This window comes from Chinchilla lanigera, unplaced genomic scaffold (genome assembly GCF_000276665.1).
Source record: "Chinchilla lanigera isolate Chin_1 unplaced genomic scaffold, ChiLan1.0 scaffold00050, whole genome shotgun sequence".
Lineage (NCBI taxonomy): Eukaryota > Metazoa > Chordata > Mammalia > Rodentia > Chinchillidae > Chinchilla > Chinchilla lanigera.
Genome location: NW_004955451.1, coordinates 420,573 through 438,951, shown reverse-complemented (window position 1 = coordinate 438,951; position 18,379 = coordinate 420,573). Strand labels below are relative to the sequence as shown.

Below are 18,379 nucleotides of genomic sequence, written 5' to 3'. Positions count from 1 at the left end.
AGCGCCCGCAGCCCCGCCGCCAGCTCCTGCTCCCGGCCGCAGCGCCATCTTCCTCAGGCCGGCCGCCGCGGCGCCAGCAGCTGTCAGCTGAAGACAGCCACTTCCGGGGCAAACGCCAGGCCCCACCTCGCCCGGCAGAAGGGGCGGGGCCGCGAGCCCACGTGAGCCCGCGCCCGGCCGAGCGGCGCTTGTCACGTGAGCCGGAGCGGGTGGCGGGGGTTACAGGTGCAACGCAGGCTCGGGGCTGGTGGGCGGCCCCGGGAGTGAGCTGATGCTTTGTCTGGGAAAGCCCCACTGCAGGCCCGTTGCTATCCTCTGCAAATGCGCACATCGATCAGTGCAGAGGCGGAGTTCTAATTTTTAAACTCGATAATGGGTACACGGGTGTTCTTTCATTGTTACTCCTTACGCATCAAGAGTAGATGGATCCTGGGTGGGCCCTTAACAGCGCCAGTTCGTGATCAGCCCTCTCTACACTTTCCCTGGTACGCCGCAGCTTCCTTTTGGCAGCCATCTCAAGACACCAAAGGTATTTAAGATTTTAGTAAGCCAACCAACAACACCCAAGTCCAATCCACATTAAAAAACCTCCGAGGTGCACTATTCTTGGGATCGACTCTGCCATCATGCCACTTGTAGGCCCTTTGTTTTTCCTATTCTTTCAGCCTGGGACAAAAACGGTGGTGTGTATGTGTGGGGCACAATTAGCCTGACCTATCAGGGCGTGTTTCCCACCCTCTCCTTCCCCGCCCATCAAACTAACACCTAGAAGTAAAATACAAGTGAAACTTTTGAGCTCCCAAGTAATGAATTAATTGTAATTAGCCTTTTTTTGTTCTTCCACTCTTGCCTCAGGTCTTTGACGGAGAAACAATTTGTATTAAGTTATTACTTACTGAGTGTAACTCACTAGTCAGGAACTTTATGTGCATTTAAAAACTCAGGGCGTCTAAGGGTATTGGCATTTTACAGATGAAAAAAATCAATCTAAATCAATTGTAACTTGCCCAGATCATGCAGCTATAAGCAGTAGGGCCAGAACAGACACAAGTCAGTTTCACTCCAAAGTCCTTGCCCCTTTCACTTGCACCAGCTATTCAGTTATTGTATATTCCTCATCTTAGATGTCCATTCACTCATTTCACCCCTCTTTACTTGGGCAAAGCTGAGATTTACATAGCAGATAGCTCCAAATGGTATAAAGGAGTTTAATGTCAGAATTAATCGATTGACAAAATAAATTGATGCGGATAGGGTGGTTACACAGGATAGAATACTTAAAAAGAAAAAAATAAGGGAATATTTCAAAGATTGCAGAAGATATGATCTTTGTGCCTGGGATACTTTGTTCATTTTCTTTGCTTATTAATTTCTGAATCTGCAGGACTCAATTCAGGATGTTAGCCTTCCATGATATCCTGGATCTGGGTTAGACGGCATCCCCACGGTGCTTCCCCAACATGGCCTTGTATCTAATAGCATTTGCACACTCTTTGTTCATTCACTTTTCTCCACTGTTAACTGTAGAGGCAGGAGTAATTATCAAGCTTTATATTCCTACAAAAATCTTAAGAGCTTATAAAGGAATATTTGTTGTGGATTTACTATAGTAGTTTCAAGCACAGTGCTAGACTTCCTACTTGGGATATATATAGTTTCAGAGATGAAAAAAATGGATTACATATATCTCCAGAATATATGCTGAACGAGGATCTCTTCATAAGAACAAAAAACCATGTATTTGTAAGATAAGCAGTTTTTATCCCATCTGCTGTATTCAAGGCAGAGTGTACCTGTTCTGACTCTAGAACAGAAGGTCAAGTAAACCAAGTTTAATTCAAAAGCTGCTGAGGAGTTCCCCATATAGTATTGTGGTGATATGGATAATGATTGTGTCATTCCAGGGCACCAGTTTAAGTGCCTTATTGTATAAAGTGTTTTTAAATTCTACTGTACAAAACTAGTAACTGAAACAAACGTGGCTTATCAACAATAGCCTCAGTCACCATGTGCTCATAAGGATGAAGGGCCATCAAGCCTCAGGAAAGAGAAGCTGTAAGAGAATGAGGCCAGAAGTGTACAGAACAACATGAACTTCCCTCCTTATCCAGATAAATGATTTATCAGTTTTGAACGAAATCATCTTGAATGAAGAGACAGGAAGGAGCATGATTAAATGACGGAGGATGAAGGGAGAGGCTGATCATCGTCTTGTAGCTCCAACATTATGACGGCTAAGTGCAAGCATCTTACCAATGAGGTATAAGGATACTTAATAGACCAAACAATTTACAATTTTAGGGAACTTGAACACCAGCCACACATGACACATCTCTACTGTTCACACACCAAAGGCTATCAACAAATTAATAGTAAAGAAGCAGTAGGTTTCTATCTGGTAGCTAGCTGTTGTTTTTTGTCCATCCAGAAAAAAAAAGCAAATAATTGTGTGAAGGGGTAGGAGGAACAATCTTAAGGCTTTCTTAAGGCTTTATTTTAAATTGTGTTCCTGATGTCTCTCCATGGCATACATCACACTTTCCTTCACACTTGAAGGGAAAAATGCTTAAGAGTTCACCACATTTGGGTGTTATTTAGCATAAGGTTTTGTTCTTCTATAAGAAGTATCTCTCTGGATTCAACCACAGAAGTATCAATGAATGCAGTTTCCATTGTACAGTTTTCACCTTAATTAAAATCTGACATGATACATTAATAGTTTAGGATCATTCCTCACAGTTTTATGTACTTGCAGTTGATTCCAAATGTTTGGTAGCAGTGATTACAAGCCCTGAAGTATTCTATGTGAAGAACATTCATGCTGGGACCATAAAATTACATTTCTGTGATAGTCTTTAAAAAGTCTGTTTTTTAACTTTTGTTTTCAAGAGCTACCTTCTTGCTCTTCTGGCCAGTGACCTTTTTCCTGTGAAAAGAAAATAAAAGTTGGATCAGATATTCTCTATATACTTACTTTCCTGTAACTGAGAATTTAATAAACATATAATGAAACCTACTGTATATCAAAGTATATGCAGCACGAGGAACACAATGATGCATTAAAAATGGTCTTTGCCCTTCAGAAAATCGCTATTACCTAAATGAGACAGTAACATCACAATAAACTACACTTTATAAAGTATTAAAGATTGATTCTGAGCTAATAATGGAAGTTCATATTGATTCAGTGCTTACTAAGTATTGTTTCACATGCATTAACTTGGGTAATTTTACTATTGACTTATGAAAATTCTATCAGTTTCATTTTGCAGATGGAGAAAATGAGGAACAGAGTGGTTAACAACTTGTCAATCATCACACACAATAACCATTAGACATGAACCCCAACAGTTTTTGACTGCAGAGCCTTGTGAATAGTAAATGCCATTAACTATTCACTACTAACTAACCAATAACTGCTAAGTGTAACACAGGAAAAGGAAAATAATTTCAAGAATGCCTGTATACTGTAAGTTCTTTAGTATATAATAACTCATTTACTCCACTCACCAGCGCAAAGCAGCAACTTTTATAATTTATATAATTATTTCCATTGGGGGAAGAAGACATGAGAGTTGAAGTAAACTGTCCAAAGTCACATACAAAAGTATCAGAATCAATTCCCTGACTCCAAATTCAGTGTTCCGTCCCCAACTCCAGTTATAACAAGTTCAGCTTACAGTCCCTGAATTCAAGTCCACTAGGCAACAATAATGGGCAGTGGGGCTGAACCACTTCAGCGTAAGAGTTATCAGTGAGGGAAGGAACTGGGACTCCAGGCATGGGAAGGATCATTGAAGGAACATCTATAGTGGAGAGGTAAGCCACCAGCAGATCAGGATGGGTCTTATTTACATGCTTTAAGAATGATGGCTTTTAAATGTAAAAAAATGAAAAAAGAAAACATTTTAGGCAGATATGACAAGACTTATACCAAATGTCCTCCAAATCTTCACACTGCTAAGTTTCAATGACCCTGGAACTGAACTGGGGACATGACTCAGTGGCAGAGTGCTTGTCTAGTATGCCTGAGGCCCTAGGTTCAATTCCCAGTACTATACAACAACAAAAGCCTTAGAAACATAAAAAAAATTGATGTATTTTATTAAATTTCAACCCAGACACCATCTTACACTCTAGCTGATTAATGAAAAAAACCAACAACAATAAAAATCCCAAAGTCCATAATGCAGGTCTCAAACATGCACCCTGTCTCCACCCCTGCTCTAGCTGGTTTTCATCCTATGTAAACGCTCACAGCAGTGCTGCTCAGTGCCCGAAAGGACTGCATTTCTAATTTTAGCTGCAAGACCATACAAAGAATGTTCTGATGCATGCATGACAGTTCTGCTGTGAACCCCTCCCATGTTCCCTGCCTCTCTTACTGGTCTAAGTGTCACCCAGAAACTGTCACCACAAAAACCAAAATAAATACTATATTATTAATTCACAAAACAGAGTAAGTAAAGTGCAATTAAAATTATTAGCCTTTCATGTGACATTTTTGTTGAGTCTGTGGCATTTATTCTTCACCCCCAATCTTAAAAGTGCACTAAAACTTTGAGGCATTGTGTACACCTCAACTGAACACTACCTTCCTCAGTGTACATCAAAATGTCACGTAAGACTCTGGGCCCCCTTACAAGGAAAATACATACCAGCTTCCGTGCCTTTCTTCACCCTGTTCCTTTTCCTTGCCCCAAGATCGTTTTGCCTCCTTCAACCTTCCTGTAACTATGCCTATCCATAATAATCTTGCCTTTTTCTAATCTCTAATTAAAATCACTAACTTTTTATGGATATTAACCTCTCTTCCTATCTTCAGGAAAGGTAGCTTGTTGTATATTCATTTGTGTACTTTATTACCACTAAGCACCTTGTAGCTAACGAACACTTTTTTTCTGATCATTTTCAGGGAATGGATGTAAGGCAATGGAAAGAAGCATTAGTTTATTTCACAACAGTATGTAGTATCCTAGGATATTGATGACATTTTCAGGAAACACATTCTCTCTCTAAAGAAACTATTAGAATGAGGCAATTCTTTTACAGCATATATTAATCTAGTAATGGAGGACTTTGAAGAGTATCATTTTCCTTAAATAGTGGAAAGACTACTACTGTTCAGAATACTTTTGGCCTACCTCTACCAAAACATGTAGTCCTAACACTTTGTGCAAAATAAGGTAGACTTGTATGTATTCTACAAGAATTATACTTTAAAAACCGCAAGAACTAGGCCAAGCCAGGTGTGGTGGTGCATGCCTGTAATCCCAGCACTTAGGACGCTGAGGCAGGAGGATGGCTGTGAGTTTGAGGCCACCCTGGGCTACAAAGTGAGTTCAAAGCCAGCCTGAATTGCATAGCGAAACCCTATCTCAAAAAAATAAAACAAAACATCACCAAACTAGGCCAAGCCGGTATAAATTTACCCAGGTACTACTTGTTAGAGGTTACAGTGTGCTTCAGCATAAGCCTAACATTATACTGAAATCTGGCCCAGAACAGGAAACTTTAAGGAAGGCTTGATCAGTGTATCAGCTTCAGTAGCATGTCCTGATCCACGCTATGCGGACATAGTGGACAATTCATAGTGAACTGAAACCATGTTTTCAAATATGGAAAAAAAACCTAGATTTACAGAAAAATTCCAAGATTCAGTCAGCCAAGTTCCCAAATAAAAGGCAACCTGGGGTAATTTTTTTACATCAAATTCTACAATGGGCTGTATTAATTCTACCTCTAAAAGTTTATCTGAAGAAAAATTTTGCCTATCATAACTGTAAGAGTCAAACATTAACTGTTTAATTTCTTACCATATATATACTTACCGTTTACCTTTATCTTGCTCTAAGAAATACTTTGGAGTTGTGCTAATACTCTCCCTTTCCAATGGTTTCTTAATCATCTTTTTCTTTTGTTTGCTGAAGTTACAAAGAAAGGAAATAAATTAGGTGAAACTTCATTTAGGAAAACTAAAGCTAAAACTAGTTCTGATTCTTGATCCCAAAATTCATTTTTTAACTACTTACAGATTTAACGTAGGGCAGTATCTACTTTAATAAACGAAATTACCCAACGACACTTAGCTATCTCAAGGGATGATAAATTCAATCAAATCTTTCAAAAAGCTACTGACTGTTACTAAAATGTGTCTTATGGAAATATTATAGCCTATATCAGTAAGCATTAGAGTTTGATTTTGACCAATTAATTTTTTGTTCATCTTAAGAACTGAGATAACTCTAAGTGTGTTTCACTCACACTGAATAGTTTTTAAAAAAAATCTCAATATTTAAAATTTCACGGATGAAAAAACTGGGAAGGAAATAAGTCATGAATATGAACATGAAAAAATTTTTAATCTTAAAAATACTCTATAATTAATGCTTGACCTATAATGTGTAAAGAGAATGTAAAACCAAAAGTGCATGAAGAACTATATGTACACGCACATTCATGGCGGCATTATTCACATAGTTACATGGAAGCAAACTAAGTGTCCATCAACCGATAAATGGGTAAGTAAAATGTGATATATGCATACAATGGAGTATTATTCAGCCTTAAAAAGGAAGGAAATTCTGACTATACAAATGGATGAACCTTGAAGACACTAGGCTAAATAAAGTAATTCCCCCAAAGACAAATACTATATGAATTCTACTCATATGATGTGCTTACAGCAGTCAAAATCAAAGAGAAATTAGAATGCTAGTTGCCAGGCCTAGGGGCAGGGAAGAATCAAGAATTACTGTTCAATGGATACAGAATGGCAGTTTTGTAAGCAGAAAGGAGCGGACGGTGGGAGTTAATACACTGAACTATGTGCTTAAAAATGGTTAAGATAAAAAAGGTTAAGCTGGTTTTTTTTTTTTAATTTTTATTTTAAAGAATAAAAGAAGGATAACATAATAATAGGGGGGACTTAGCAAATTACAGACAAAATGATAGGAAATTATCAATGGTTATCGTTTTACATATTATTATCTACAAAATAGTTTCTCAGGAAAACAAATAGACAAATAATAGTGAGTTAGAGACAAAAGAGGTAGGAGATTATCAAGAGTTGTGCTATACTTTGGTATCTTCAATGTGGCTTCTAAAGAAAATAAATAGAGCTATACATGAGTGACCTATTGAAAAATCATTAACTATTCTCAATGGTTGTTGTAGGAAACACATAATAATAAACATACATTATGAAATAGGATAGGAACATTACAAACTTAACACAGTTATGGATAGATTAGTAGGAAAATATCAATGGCTGCTGTAATATGTGGTGGTATCTTCAAAGTGGTTTCTCAGGAAGACAGAGATATGCAAGAAGGATCTAATAAGTAGTTACAGCCTAAGGGTTGTCAAAAATAGCATATTACCTCCTCACCAAGCTGGTGAGTTTTATATGTATTTTTCCACAATACAGAAAAATCAAGGACTAGAAATATAGCTCAGTTGTAGAGTGCTTGCCTTTCATACATGAGGCCCTCAGTTTGATCCCTTCCATTTGATCCTTATTAGTTAAAATACAAACATTAACTTTGAACAAGAACAGAAAATAAAAGAACATATCTAGTTTGATACTACTTCTAGGCAGTCCCCAACAATGACTTTTTTTTTTTTTTGGTCTTTCTTGAGACAAGGTCTTGTTATGAAGTTCAGCCTGACCTTGAGCTCACTTTGTAGCCCAGGCTGGTCTTGAACTCGCAATGATCCTCCTACCTCAGCCTCCTGAGTGCTGGGATTACAGGCATGCGCCACCATGCCCAGCTTCAAAACAATGATTTGACTTAGAATTTTTTTCATTTTATGATGGTACAAAAGTGATACACATTCAGTAAAAACTGTCCTTTGAATTCTAACCTTTTTCCAGCTAGCACTATGTGGTGCCATACTCCTCTGCAATGCTGGGCAGCAACAGATACGCTAGAGTGGATAAGGTAAGCAACTGACACTCTACAGTGTATCTGTACTGGGTTGCTAAGCTATGATGTTTTGTATGTGAGGTGTATTAAATACATTTTCAACTTAAAAAATTTTCAACTCATAATGAGTTTATTGGGATGTAATCTTATCCTAAGTAGAGAAATATTGTACATAAGCTCAAAAACATGTAAAACTAAACAATGTACAGTACTGCTTTGGGATAATACTTATTATAAAATAAATAAACGTCAAGAAAACAATAAAAAGCAAGAATATATTTGCAAAGACAAAAAGAAGCTCAGGTAAACTCAAGATATACCTTAGTAGTTTCTGAAAACCTTTTATGTATTCTGGTACAGGACAACCGGCCTGCTGGATAACATTGGCAACACTGAAAAAGGAACCCATAAACATAAACTTATCTCTTGTCAAACTGATGTTTATGTATAAAACTTTATGCACAAGATAAGAGGAACTAAGATTATACAAAGTACTAAAGTAAAATGTTCTGACATCAGTTATCACTTAATGTACCCATGCTGGGCTGCTGAGAGAACTATTCACTGGGCTGAAATCAAGGCATTGATGAATAATTTTAGATAGCAGTTATTTCAATATTAATCAAGTCTTAAAAAAACTAGTAGGCCCAGCCTTAGAGAAAACACAGAATGAAGCCAGAGTCAAGCCTAAACTTATTAAGTAACTGCTTACTATGGGGTTGGCATTATAAATTTTTCTTTCATGTTAACTTACTCCTCACAACCCTATGCAGTAAAATGCTATCATTATCCCCATTTTATAGATGGAAAACTAAGGTATATAGTTACACTGATGTTGAGGTCATCAGAGTTAGAAGCATGGGGTTGCTAAGGAGACCTGAGGTGGCTTTAGGCTGTTGGAATTCACATGCTAAACATGCACATATGAAAGTCTACTCAAAGCTGTACAAAGACTGACAGCCAAAGCTCAGGGGGTACAGGTGAAAATCTTTATCAGAACTGATAAACAGATAAAGTACAAATGCCCTTTGGCCATAACTAAATTTCATTTGTTAGAAATGTGAAGTGCTTCTCAATTATCATCAACCAAAAATTACTGCAGATAGTCAAAATACAGGAAACCCATCCTCTACATTAAAACCTACAGTGATGGGATAAATTAAGATCCAAGTTTCTAAAAGTATGTTACCTAGGCTTCAGAAGGCTACAATGGACAAAAGTTGGAATGTTACTAAAACAGTTTTTCCTATATGGCAAATGATTCTGTGACTAAACATAAAATTCCCTCTTACCCCAACTGTAATGGGAAGGATGTGCCATGGTAAGAGAGAAGCCTAAGTGGGCTAAGAAACTATTAAAAACTATACACTACTTCAAAACCTTAGTATTATACTGTAATCTCCATCAATGGTTGGCTATTAGAAGAGTCCTGTGAATCTGAAACTTAAAACCGAACACTCTGTTTTGAGTATTTCCAAGTTCTAATAACATAAGGGCAAAAACAAGGCTCTTTGATCATTTTTCCTTTCTTGTGGCTAAAAATTTAGTTGACTAATACCATTAATGCAATCTGGTACACAGCTATTTTGTAATTATCTGTTACTAGAATACACAATACAAAAATAATGAAGCAATTCTGTCACCTGAATACTACTATTTTCCGAAATTACCTTCTTAATAATGGTTTGTCATCTTCAGTAAAAAATGTAACAGCTTTTCCCTTATGCCCTGCTCTTCCAGTTCGACCTAAGAGAAATCAGGCCATAAAAAAAAAAACATTTTTTTGAGGTGAAAGGAACTCTCAGGAGTCACATACTGAGTATGTCTGAAGAGAACAGTAAAGGAGCTAAGACATACGAGTGGGTGACAGGCAAAGAAAAAAAGGCAACTCACCTATTCTATGGATATATTCCACTGAGCTGGTTGGAAAATCGTAATTGATGACCAAGTTCACACCTTTAAAATCAATCCCTCTTGCAAGCAAGGCTGTACAAATAAGAACCCAGATTTTTCCTGCTCTGAAGCTGTGAACTGTGTTATCTCTCTAGTTAAGAAAATATATATGTTTTAGTACAATTCTAAGAGTGGAAAATAGGTACTTCATAAATTTAACATCAGTATCTTAAAATTAAGTAGTTCATTATAGTTTTAAAAATATACATTTGACTTCACCTGTTGCTGTGTTCTTTCTGCATGAATAACATCCACATTAATACCTTCATATATGAGCTCATGAAAAAGTTCTTTAGCCCTTTCAATGGACTGGACAAAAACAAGAACAGGTGGATTGAAACCCTGAAAAAAAGATGGTAAAAATTGGCACACACAACTCATAAGCAAGAATATGATCAGTATTTCATACGATTTTAGTTCACAAAAGCAGTCCATTCAATCAAGTGCTTTCATTATCAAATTTCTAAGTCCAGTGGTCTAACTCTGTTTCCATCTTTCCCACCATCTGTTCTCTACAATGGGTTCCTTCCCCTCAATTTGAATTGTATTCACCACTTTGCTAATTCCAATAAATTGGTCCAATCAATCCTTCTTTGCTTTCTTCCAATAATGGATGCTCACTCTGAAAAAATCATCTTGGCTTATATGCCTCAGAACTTTGGTTCTGCTTATAATCGAATTGTGTCTCTTTAATTGTTTAATTCTAATTTTGGCATTTTCTCACATCTCAGTCCTTTGAGCTAACTTCTTTCAATATAGTCTTTACCTTACTGTGTCAAGTGCTCTAAGCAAATTATTTTTACCATTTGTATCATCAAACCCTACCTCTCTCTTAGACCAGCTTTCTTTATCTTTGAACGTCCACATCAGGGCTTTTTAGCTTTTATTGAGGTGGGGTACTCTATCGCTGAGTTACAGTATGTACATCTCTAGCCCTTTTTATTTTGAGACAAAGTCTCATTAAATTGGTCAGGCTGGTCTTGAACTTGTAATCCTCCTGCTTCTGGTTTCTGAGTATCTGGAATTACAGGGAGGGGTGGTCACTGAATCTGGCAGTACTTTAATTTTGTTTTACATACCCATTTGGAATCTAAGGAAAGCTATGAGGTTTTCTAACAGGTAGGAATTCGGGAGGAACTGCTAGGCTAAAGCCAACCCAAGGTTTTCTAACATGGCTAAAATTCTCTGATGTATTATCTTCATCTGAGTATCTGTGAAGATCTTAAGTTTCCCAGTGGCAAATCACATGCATTCACTATGTGCCAAGAACTACTTTTAAGTACCATGTTTGTATTAACTCAAATCCTAAAACAATTTTAGGAAGTACAGATTATCCCACTTGACAAACGAAGAAACTGTGGAACAGAGAGGCAGTAAGTAACCCAAAGGTAGAATGGGTGGGCTAGAATTTCAATCCAGGCTTCTGGCTCCACAGCCCATAATCTAACTTCTAGAGCACACCACTTCTGTAGTCACCAGGTACGTGGGAACACCTTTCTCTTGCATGTTGGAATTCTTCTGGATATTCCTCCACTAACGCTGTCATGCTCATTTACTTCTTCCTCATCTCTGCATATCCTTATTTAACAGCCTGGTATTTTCATTACTTTCAGCCTTTTCCTTACCATCTTACATATTTTTCGACTATATTTTTTAAAAATTACGTGGTCACTTTCGTCAAAGCTATCTAGTGGTCTCTCTCAACCTGACCCTAACTTTCCTATCCACCCTGATTTTAAATGCCCTACCTTTAACTGTTTGTCTTGTACAAGTAACTTCATTAGTCTCCAAACACATGGTGTGATGGAGACTGCTATGAAGCAGCCCAAAGCAGGACTTAAATTAAACAATGGGCTTTTTATGTTTACTTGTGAATCTGTCCAAAGCCTAGGCTACTTGTCTGGAAGTGGGTGACAGAATCATAGTAAGTGAACCTCTGTGAGTCACTAATCCCTACTAAAACCTATAATGGCAGATGAAGCCAGAAAGCCTCAAAGGGTAAGACAAGATCACAGCCAAGAACAGCTGGAGATCTCAACTAGATAAAGACTATAGCCTCAGGCTTCTCACTCCTGGGTGGATTAACTTAATCCTTATTAAGGATTAATTTAATACCTTACTCGGAGAAGTCCTTGAGTAATTCTGCTCTTCTTGAGTACTCTCCTCCCTTCTGATAATCAAATAAATATGGGCCACCCAGAGAAGGTCTTGGTCTTAGCCCTGAGAAAATCTCAAATTCTGTGAGAAGGCTTTGATCCTCCTGGAGCCCTGAATTCATTCCATTTGCCTCTATTTAGCCTTTGCCATACACTCGTTTGGGAGATTGAAGACCTGATCAGTCCGCAATAAATAAAGGACATTATTAACCTGATAATAGTGTTCATCTCCACCTCTTCAAGCTTTCTTTATTCAGGCTGCTCTCTCAGACTGTAATACTCTTCCCCTTTGCCATACAGACCTTTCAAGGCTCAGATTAGTAGCATTCTGCTAGAAGGTTTTCCCCAATCAATCAAGGCCATTCTGAAAGCCCCATCATGATTTGATGGATGCTTAAGAAAAATGCTCTTTTAGACTTTCATGGCACTTTACACAAATTATAGTACACAGATGCAATTATTTTATCCCCTAAGTAAGGCTAAAGTCCAGGGAATAGGATTTAGGACTTACATTTTTTTTAACTCCCTAGCCTGACCCTCATCCCCCCCATTATTTAACTTAATTTTAACTATGCTTCTACTCAATACATATTAAAGAATAAAAAAAGAAAAAAACAATTCAATGTTTTACTCATTCTACACCATTCCAGTTCTTCTGTAACAAACTAGCAAAGGGATGGCGGGGAAGAAGGGGCCATATATATGCAGATTAGAGAAAATGTAGCTTTTGAGGCATTTTCAGTAAATCTGCTCTTAAACTACTCTGAGCCAGGAACAGAAGACTTACTACCACTGGATTACTAAATATGATGCATAATGCTAATGATATAATGCTGGGCCTCCCACTGTAATATAAGGCTTGGTCAAGTTTACCAAAATTCAAGAATGTAGTCTAAATATACCTTTTTAACAAGTTCTCTCATGGCCAGAAGTTTTCCTGTCTCAGACCCAACAAAGAGAAGTTCTTGTTCTACAGTCTCTACTGCAGAATTCCTGAAAAGAAAATGTACCTTATAGTTAACAAAAGCCAATTTTTGCTTTCCCTATGAACTCTAAAATAAATGAAAAAATTTATACATGACTCCAACAGAATCAACTTTTCCATGGCCAACATAAGTACTTAATTATTTATACTTTCATTTGAAGGCAAAATGGATCCTTTAAAATATTTTATTCAAACAATAATGTGATATAGCCTGGAGGTGGTGGTGCACACCTATAATCCCAGCGCTTGGGATGCTGAGGCAGGAAGATCACCATGAGTTTAAAGACCAGCCTATGTAATGAGTTCAAGGACAGCCTGGACTTACATAGCAAGACCCTGTCTCAAAAAACAATACAAAAACAAAAACAAAAACAAAAACAAAGATCCCCAAACCAAACCAAATCAACAAACAACAAAACCAAGAAAGTGTTAAATTACTGGGTAAAATAATGAGAACATTTTTTTTAACATGGAAAGTATGTTTATATGTTAAGTATAAAAGGGACATAAAATCTTATGTATAGTAGAATAACAACTATCTAAACATACCAAAAAAATCTCTGCACAGAAATGTCTAGAGGAACATTTAACACCAAAAGATTAACAGTGCTATGTAGCATTTGGGTAGCAAACTGATTATATAAATTCCTAAATTTTTAAAAAGCAATAATTATGATTGCAACAGGGAATATTTAAAAGATACCCTACTGGCTGGTGGTTTAGCAGTGTAGTATCACTGTTGCGTACAAAGTGGCTTTGGCCTTGAGTCTTCAGAAGGTGATAAGCAGCCCCTCCCCACTGAGGAGAGCTTACACACCCGGCTACTAATACATCCCTGCAGTGCAGCTCTCAGCCTAAATTCTTTCTTCTCTCTTATCTCTACCACCCTAGTGCCCCAGGTCACTGCCAGCTGCATCTTGTCCCTTTTCTGAGCAACTCTGGAGCCAACTGTAGTGCCACAGGGCCCAAAGGTAGAGGCTGTGAGCTGTGGGATTTTCAAAGGACATGGTACTTCAGACACAGAAACTCAAACACAAACTATTCCTGCTGCGGGGCAAGTCGTTTTGTCATTACAGATTAGTAAATTACATGGTCTTTCTTGTTAACCCATGAGTTCAAGCACTGTCTCTGAAGTTAGTCCTAACATGAATTTTCTACCTTGGGGAACATTTTAAATATTATATATGAATAAATTTTTTTTGTCATTAGTGTGGGTTTATTTAGACTGACAAGTGGGGATGAGAACTGTATTAGGGCTTTATAATACTTTATACGATGCTCCAACCTATGATACTATGTGATAAATACTTTTCCCATTCTATTTTCTGCCTTAAATCATGTTTATGGTATAGTTTTCTGGTTTCTTTCTATATACATAGAAGTTTTAAGTTGAAAGTAGACAGGGTAAAGAATACCTTGTCCAATCTGCTTCTCTCTTTGAGATTTATTTCTCAACCTTGTGCTCCTGAACTTGAGAACTCCTGCTTCAGATTCCTGAACAGCTGAGGCTATAGGTATATGCCTATACCTATAATATGTACAATTTTCTTTTTCACTTATGTGGTATTATAAGCACTTTTCATATATCTATAGTCTTTATACTTACTGTTTCATTGGTTTCATGATATTCTGTCAGGTCTCAATATCATAAATTCCTTGAACTTTGTTTTTTTTTTTACCCGTACATCTATTTAGCCTGAAATGCTCCCCCTCAATTTACTTCCTTTTTCATCTTTAATTTTTTTAGTGGTGCTAGGGATTGACCCTAGGGCCCCATACCTGGAATATAAGTGCTCTATACACTGAACTACAACTCCTACAAAATATTTTTTAAAAAGGCATTAGAAATCAAGTGCCTCAGTAATATGTTTTCTCTCCTAGTCTTACTTACATAAATCATCAGAGAAATTGAATCCTGAGTGTCCACAGAGATCATGTCATATTTTGTGAATGAGAAAAGTCAAATAAAAGCATGATGATGAAACAATAGGAAAATATAAAACTCTCCATATGATTATGAAACAAAAACCCCTTAATCAATCTTGTCTTTAAAAAATACAGTATCAATAAAGCTGTCTCCCATGTTAGTCACATTCCTAACAAGCTATCTTCCTTGAGCCTAAAACAATCACATATTAAGAAAACAAACTAGGGGGACAAAGTGGAAAAACAATTACCTTGCACCAATGGATACAGTGATGATATTGTCCAAGTTGAGTTTGCACCACTGTTCAACATCATATGCAAAAGTTGCACTGAACATAGCTCTTCTGACTTGGTGGGATGTACAGGCCAGGAAAATGGAAGCCAGCTGGTCTCTAAATCCAGTTTTGCCATCTTCAAACAGTTTGTCTGATTCATCTACCACCAGCCATTCAACACTAAGAGATAACAAAGTAACTGTGGATATTGCAGTGTAAGATACAAAAACACTTCACTAAACTGTGGGAACACATGAATGTCAACCCATGATGCTGGTTCTAAGATCTGCTTTATCATACCTGAAAAAAGTAAAAAAAGAAATAGCACAAAAAGGATAGAAGGCTGGGGATATAGCTCGGTAGTATAGTGCCTGCCTAACAAGCACAAGGTCCTGAGGTCGATTCCTAGCACCAAAAAAAAAAAAAATGTACTTATTCTATTAACTTGAAAGATGAAGTTCCACTAGGAATGATAGAGCTTTCCATGAATCTCATGAACCCTGTTACCTTCACTGAAAGATATAAAAAGGTCTAGGGAATTATGTATTAACTGCTAATCAAAATGTGTAACTTTCTTCCACACTGGATAGTTATTTTTCCTATGAGTTTAATGAAGCACCAACTTCAGGTGGCAGACAGCAAGCTCCAAAGGGCAATAATATAAGCAATTAAGAACAAAATAGAATCAACTAAATGAAAAACACCCATGAAAGACATTAAACTATTATCTGTACCTTGTCAGGTCTATTCCTGGTGGATCTTGCTTTAATAAATAGATGAGTCGATTTGGAGTAGTCACAAGAATATCTACAGGAAAAACAAATGGTAGAAAATGCAAAAGTAAGACAACCCTTTTGAACTAAGGAATTAAGCCTCCTGAATTTCAGTCGATAATCTTCAGTGGGAAAGTAGTTATTCACATAAAAGCTTTTCCTTATTTCCTCATTATAACATAAACTACTATATCCCTACCCTCTTTTTTTATTATATTGAGCAGCCTTCTCAACTTCTAAGAGGCAAGAACACTATATAATCCAATAATTTGATTTGCAGTTTTTTTAAGAAAAATTTTTTCTTTAAATACTTTTGCAGCTCAAGATAAAAGACATAAAAAGCAGATTTTCACTTGTTGTGCATGCCTGTAATACAGCTGTTTTGGAGGCTGAGGCTGAGGCACTGCAAGTGTGAGCCCAGCCTGAGCAACTTAAGAGAGATTGTATCTCAAAACGAGTAAAATGATCTGGGGAAATGGCTCCGTGGTAGAGCTCTTGTCTTGCCTCTTGCCTAGCATGTGCAAGGGCCATGGAATTTTATCCTCAGTAATAGGGGAAGGGGGATTCTCTGGCTAGTACAAGGAGAGAAGGAAGTAATCATTCTTATACGCCAGAGTAACTCCATGGCAGATTAGGAATCACTGGCATAAGCAGGGTTTTCCAACCTCAGCACTACTGATATTTTGGGCCAGAAAACTCTTACTCGGACAGGGCTATCTCAGGTATGTAGAATGTTTAACACTATTATCGTGGGCCTCTTCCCACTATATTTATAGAGAGCCCTTTTTGGTCCTAGTTGTGGCCCAGGAAGTTTATATTTGTAATCCCATGGAAAAGTTATTGCAATTCTAGCGAGTTAATTCCAATCTACTACTTTTAGTGCAACCCATGGTGAGAGTAAAGACACTACAGCATATTTGTAGTTATGGGGAGCCAAGGGGCCCTAAGTTCAGCCAGGATGATGGCTGTCTGGAACAAAGACCTCGACCCAGGGCTGATCCCAGGTTTTATTAATTAGTGAAGGGAGTGGCTTGAGGATGGGTGACTGTGAGAATGGTGGGAAACAGGTGAATGCTGTGAGCTGGGCCAGGTAGGAGGCCTGAAATCACCTCTGCCATATGCAGAGAGAAGGATATGCAGAAAGACTAATTTGCATAACACAACTGAGATAGTATCTAATGTTTTGGGGTCTGTGCTTTAGCTCTGATGTATACTCTTTCAAGCCCCAGGAAGTTATAACCTCTCTGGAGGCTGGATCTCCTCATCCTGCCTCACAGAAGGGAACAATGAGGGTGGGAGGTGTCCAGGAAACACTGCCTGCCGTCTTCAAAGACTACCATCAGAACCTCAGCAGGACTGATAGGCATTGCTCAAAGCCAATTGAAGGGGTAAGTAAAAGTCCTAGCCAGCTCTGCATATATTAATACATGGAAATAGGGCCTGCTTCAGCCAAAATGGAGACAACTGCTCCTCCTCCAGGGAGAATCGCCCACGTGATCCTCCACAATACAGCAGCTACTGGTTCCCCTCCCTAGTTTCAACAACTGGCATAATTGCCAAATGTCACTATGATAAAAGAGGGTAACATGCAAAATTATCTCACCACTGGTATATATTTATATAGCTACTGGGAGCAGTAGGAAGAGGATCTTGTTTAGCTTCTTTAAAAATAAAACTAATTATGTACATGACTAAACTCTTATGTGATAATTACGATATTTATAATTCCCAAATGTTTTACATACTCTACATTCCAAGGATAAATTTCTTTTGTTTGTATTTTTTTGAGACAGAGTCTTGTTATGCAGTTGAGGCTGGCCTTGAACTTACTGTGCAGCCCAGGGTTGGCCTCAAACTTGCAGTGATCCTCCTGCCTGCCTCATCATCCTAAACTGCTGGAATTTCAGGGGTTCACCACCACACCAGCCCAAGCATAAATTTCTTACCAAACTTCCTGGATGATTTAGGTCCAAATTTCTTGGCTGCCTCTGCTGCTTTGTGGATCATGTGTATCCTAAATCCCGTTCCCTCAGAGATTTTAATTAACTCTCGGTGAATCTAAAATAGGAAATGCTAAAAACATGAGCTGCAAAGATACCTGGATAGACTGTACAGCTTCTTTTACATTATTAGTAAATCTATTACCAACACCTGACTATCTCATTTCAAACCTATAATAATCTATAGTTTAACCTGAGGTGTCAGCATTTTAGAATGTCAAAGCCTAATGAGATACAAACAACAGTTACTTCAAGACCTAGTAAACTAGTTCTAAGATCTAAAGGCAACATTCTTTAAACATGTTACATACTGCTTCCAGAATACAGTGCTATTATAATATTATCTCATACCTGGCATGTGTTTTGTATTTTTTTTTTTTTTT

At 37.6% G+C, this 18,379-nt stretch overlaps 1 protein-coding gene across 1 annotated transcript in view; it reads right to left on the bottom strand.

Moving 5' to 3' along the window:
• Positions 1 to 1,194: 1,194 nt before the first annotated feature.
• Positions 1,195 to 18,379, bottom strand: part of Ddx52 (DEAD (Asp-Glu-Ala-Asp) box polypeptide 52) — a 27,931-nt gene continuing 10,746 nt past the window's right edge. Inside the window, exons 6-15 of the mRNA XM_005393911.2 lie at positions 17,943 to 18,054; positions 15,958 to 16,030; positions 15,200 to 15,403; positions 12,940 to 13,030; positions 10,101 to 10,223; positions 9,822 to 9,972; positions 9,599 to 9,674; positions 8,249 to 8,320; positions 5,832 to 5,924; positions 1,195 to 2,926 (exon numbers count right to left, since the gene is read on the bottom strand). Of these exons, the coding sequence (XP_005393968.1) occupies positions 2,872 to 2,926; positions 5,832 to 5,924; positions 8,249 to 8,320; positions 9,599 to 9,674; positions 9,822 to 9,972; positions 10,101 to 10,223; positions 12,940 to 13,030; positions 15,200 to 15,403; positions 15,958 to 16,030; positions 17,943 to 18,054 (1,050 nt within the window). The 3' untranslated portion in view covers positions 1,195 to 2,871. The remainder of the gene's footprint in view (positions 2,927 to 5,831; positions 5,925 to 8,248; positions 8,321 to 9,598; positions 9,675 to 9,821; positions 9,973 to 10,100; positions 10,224 to 12,939; positions 13,031 to 15,199; positions 15,404 to 15,957; positions 16,031 to 17,942; positions 18,055 to 18,379) is intronic.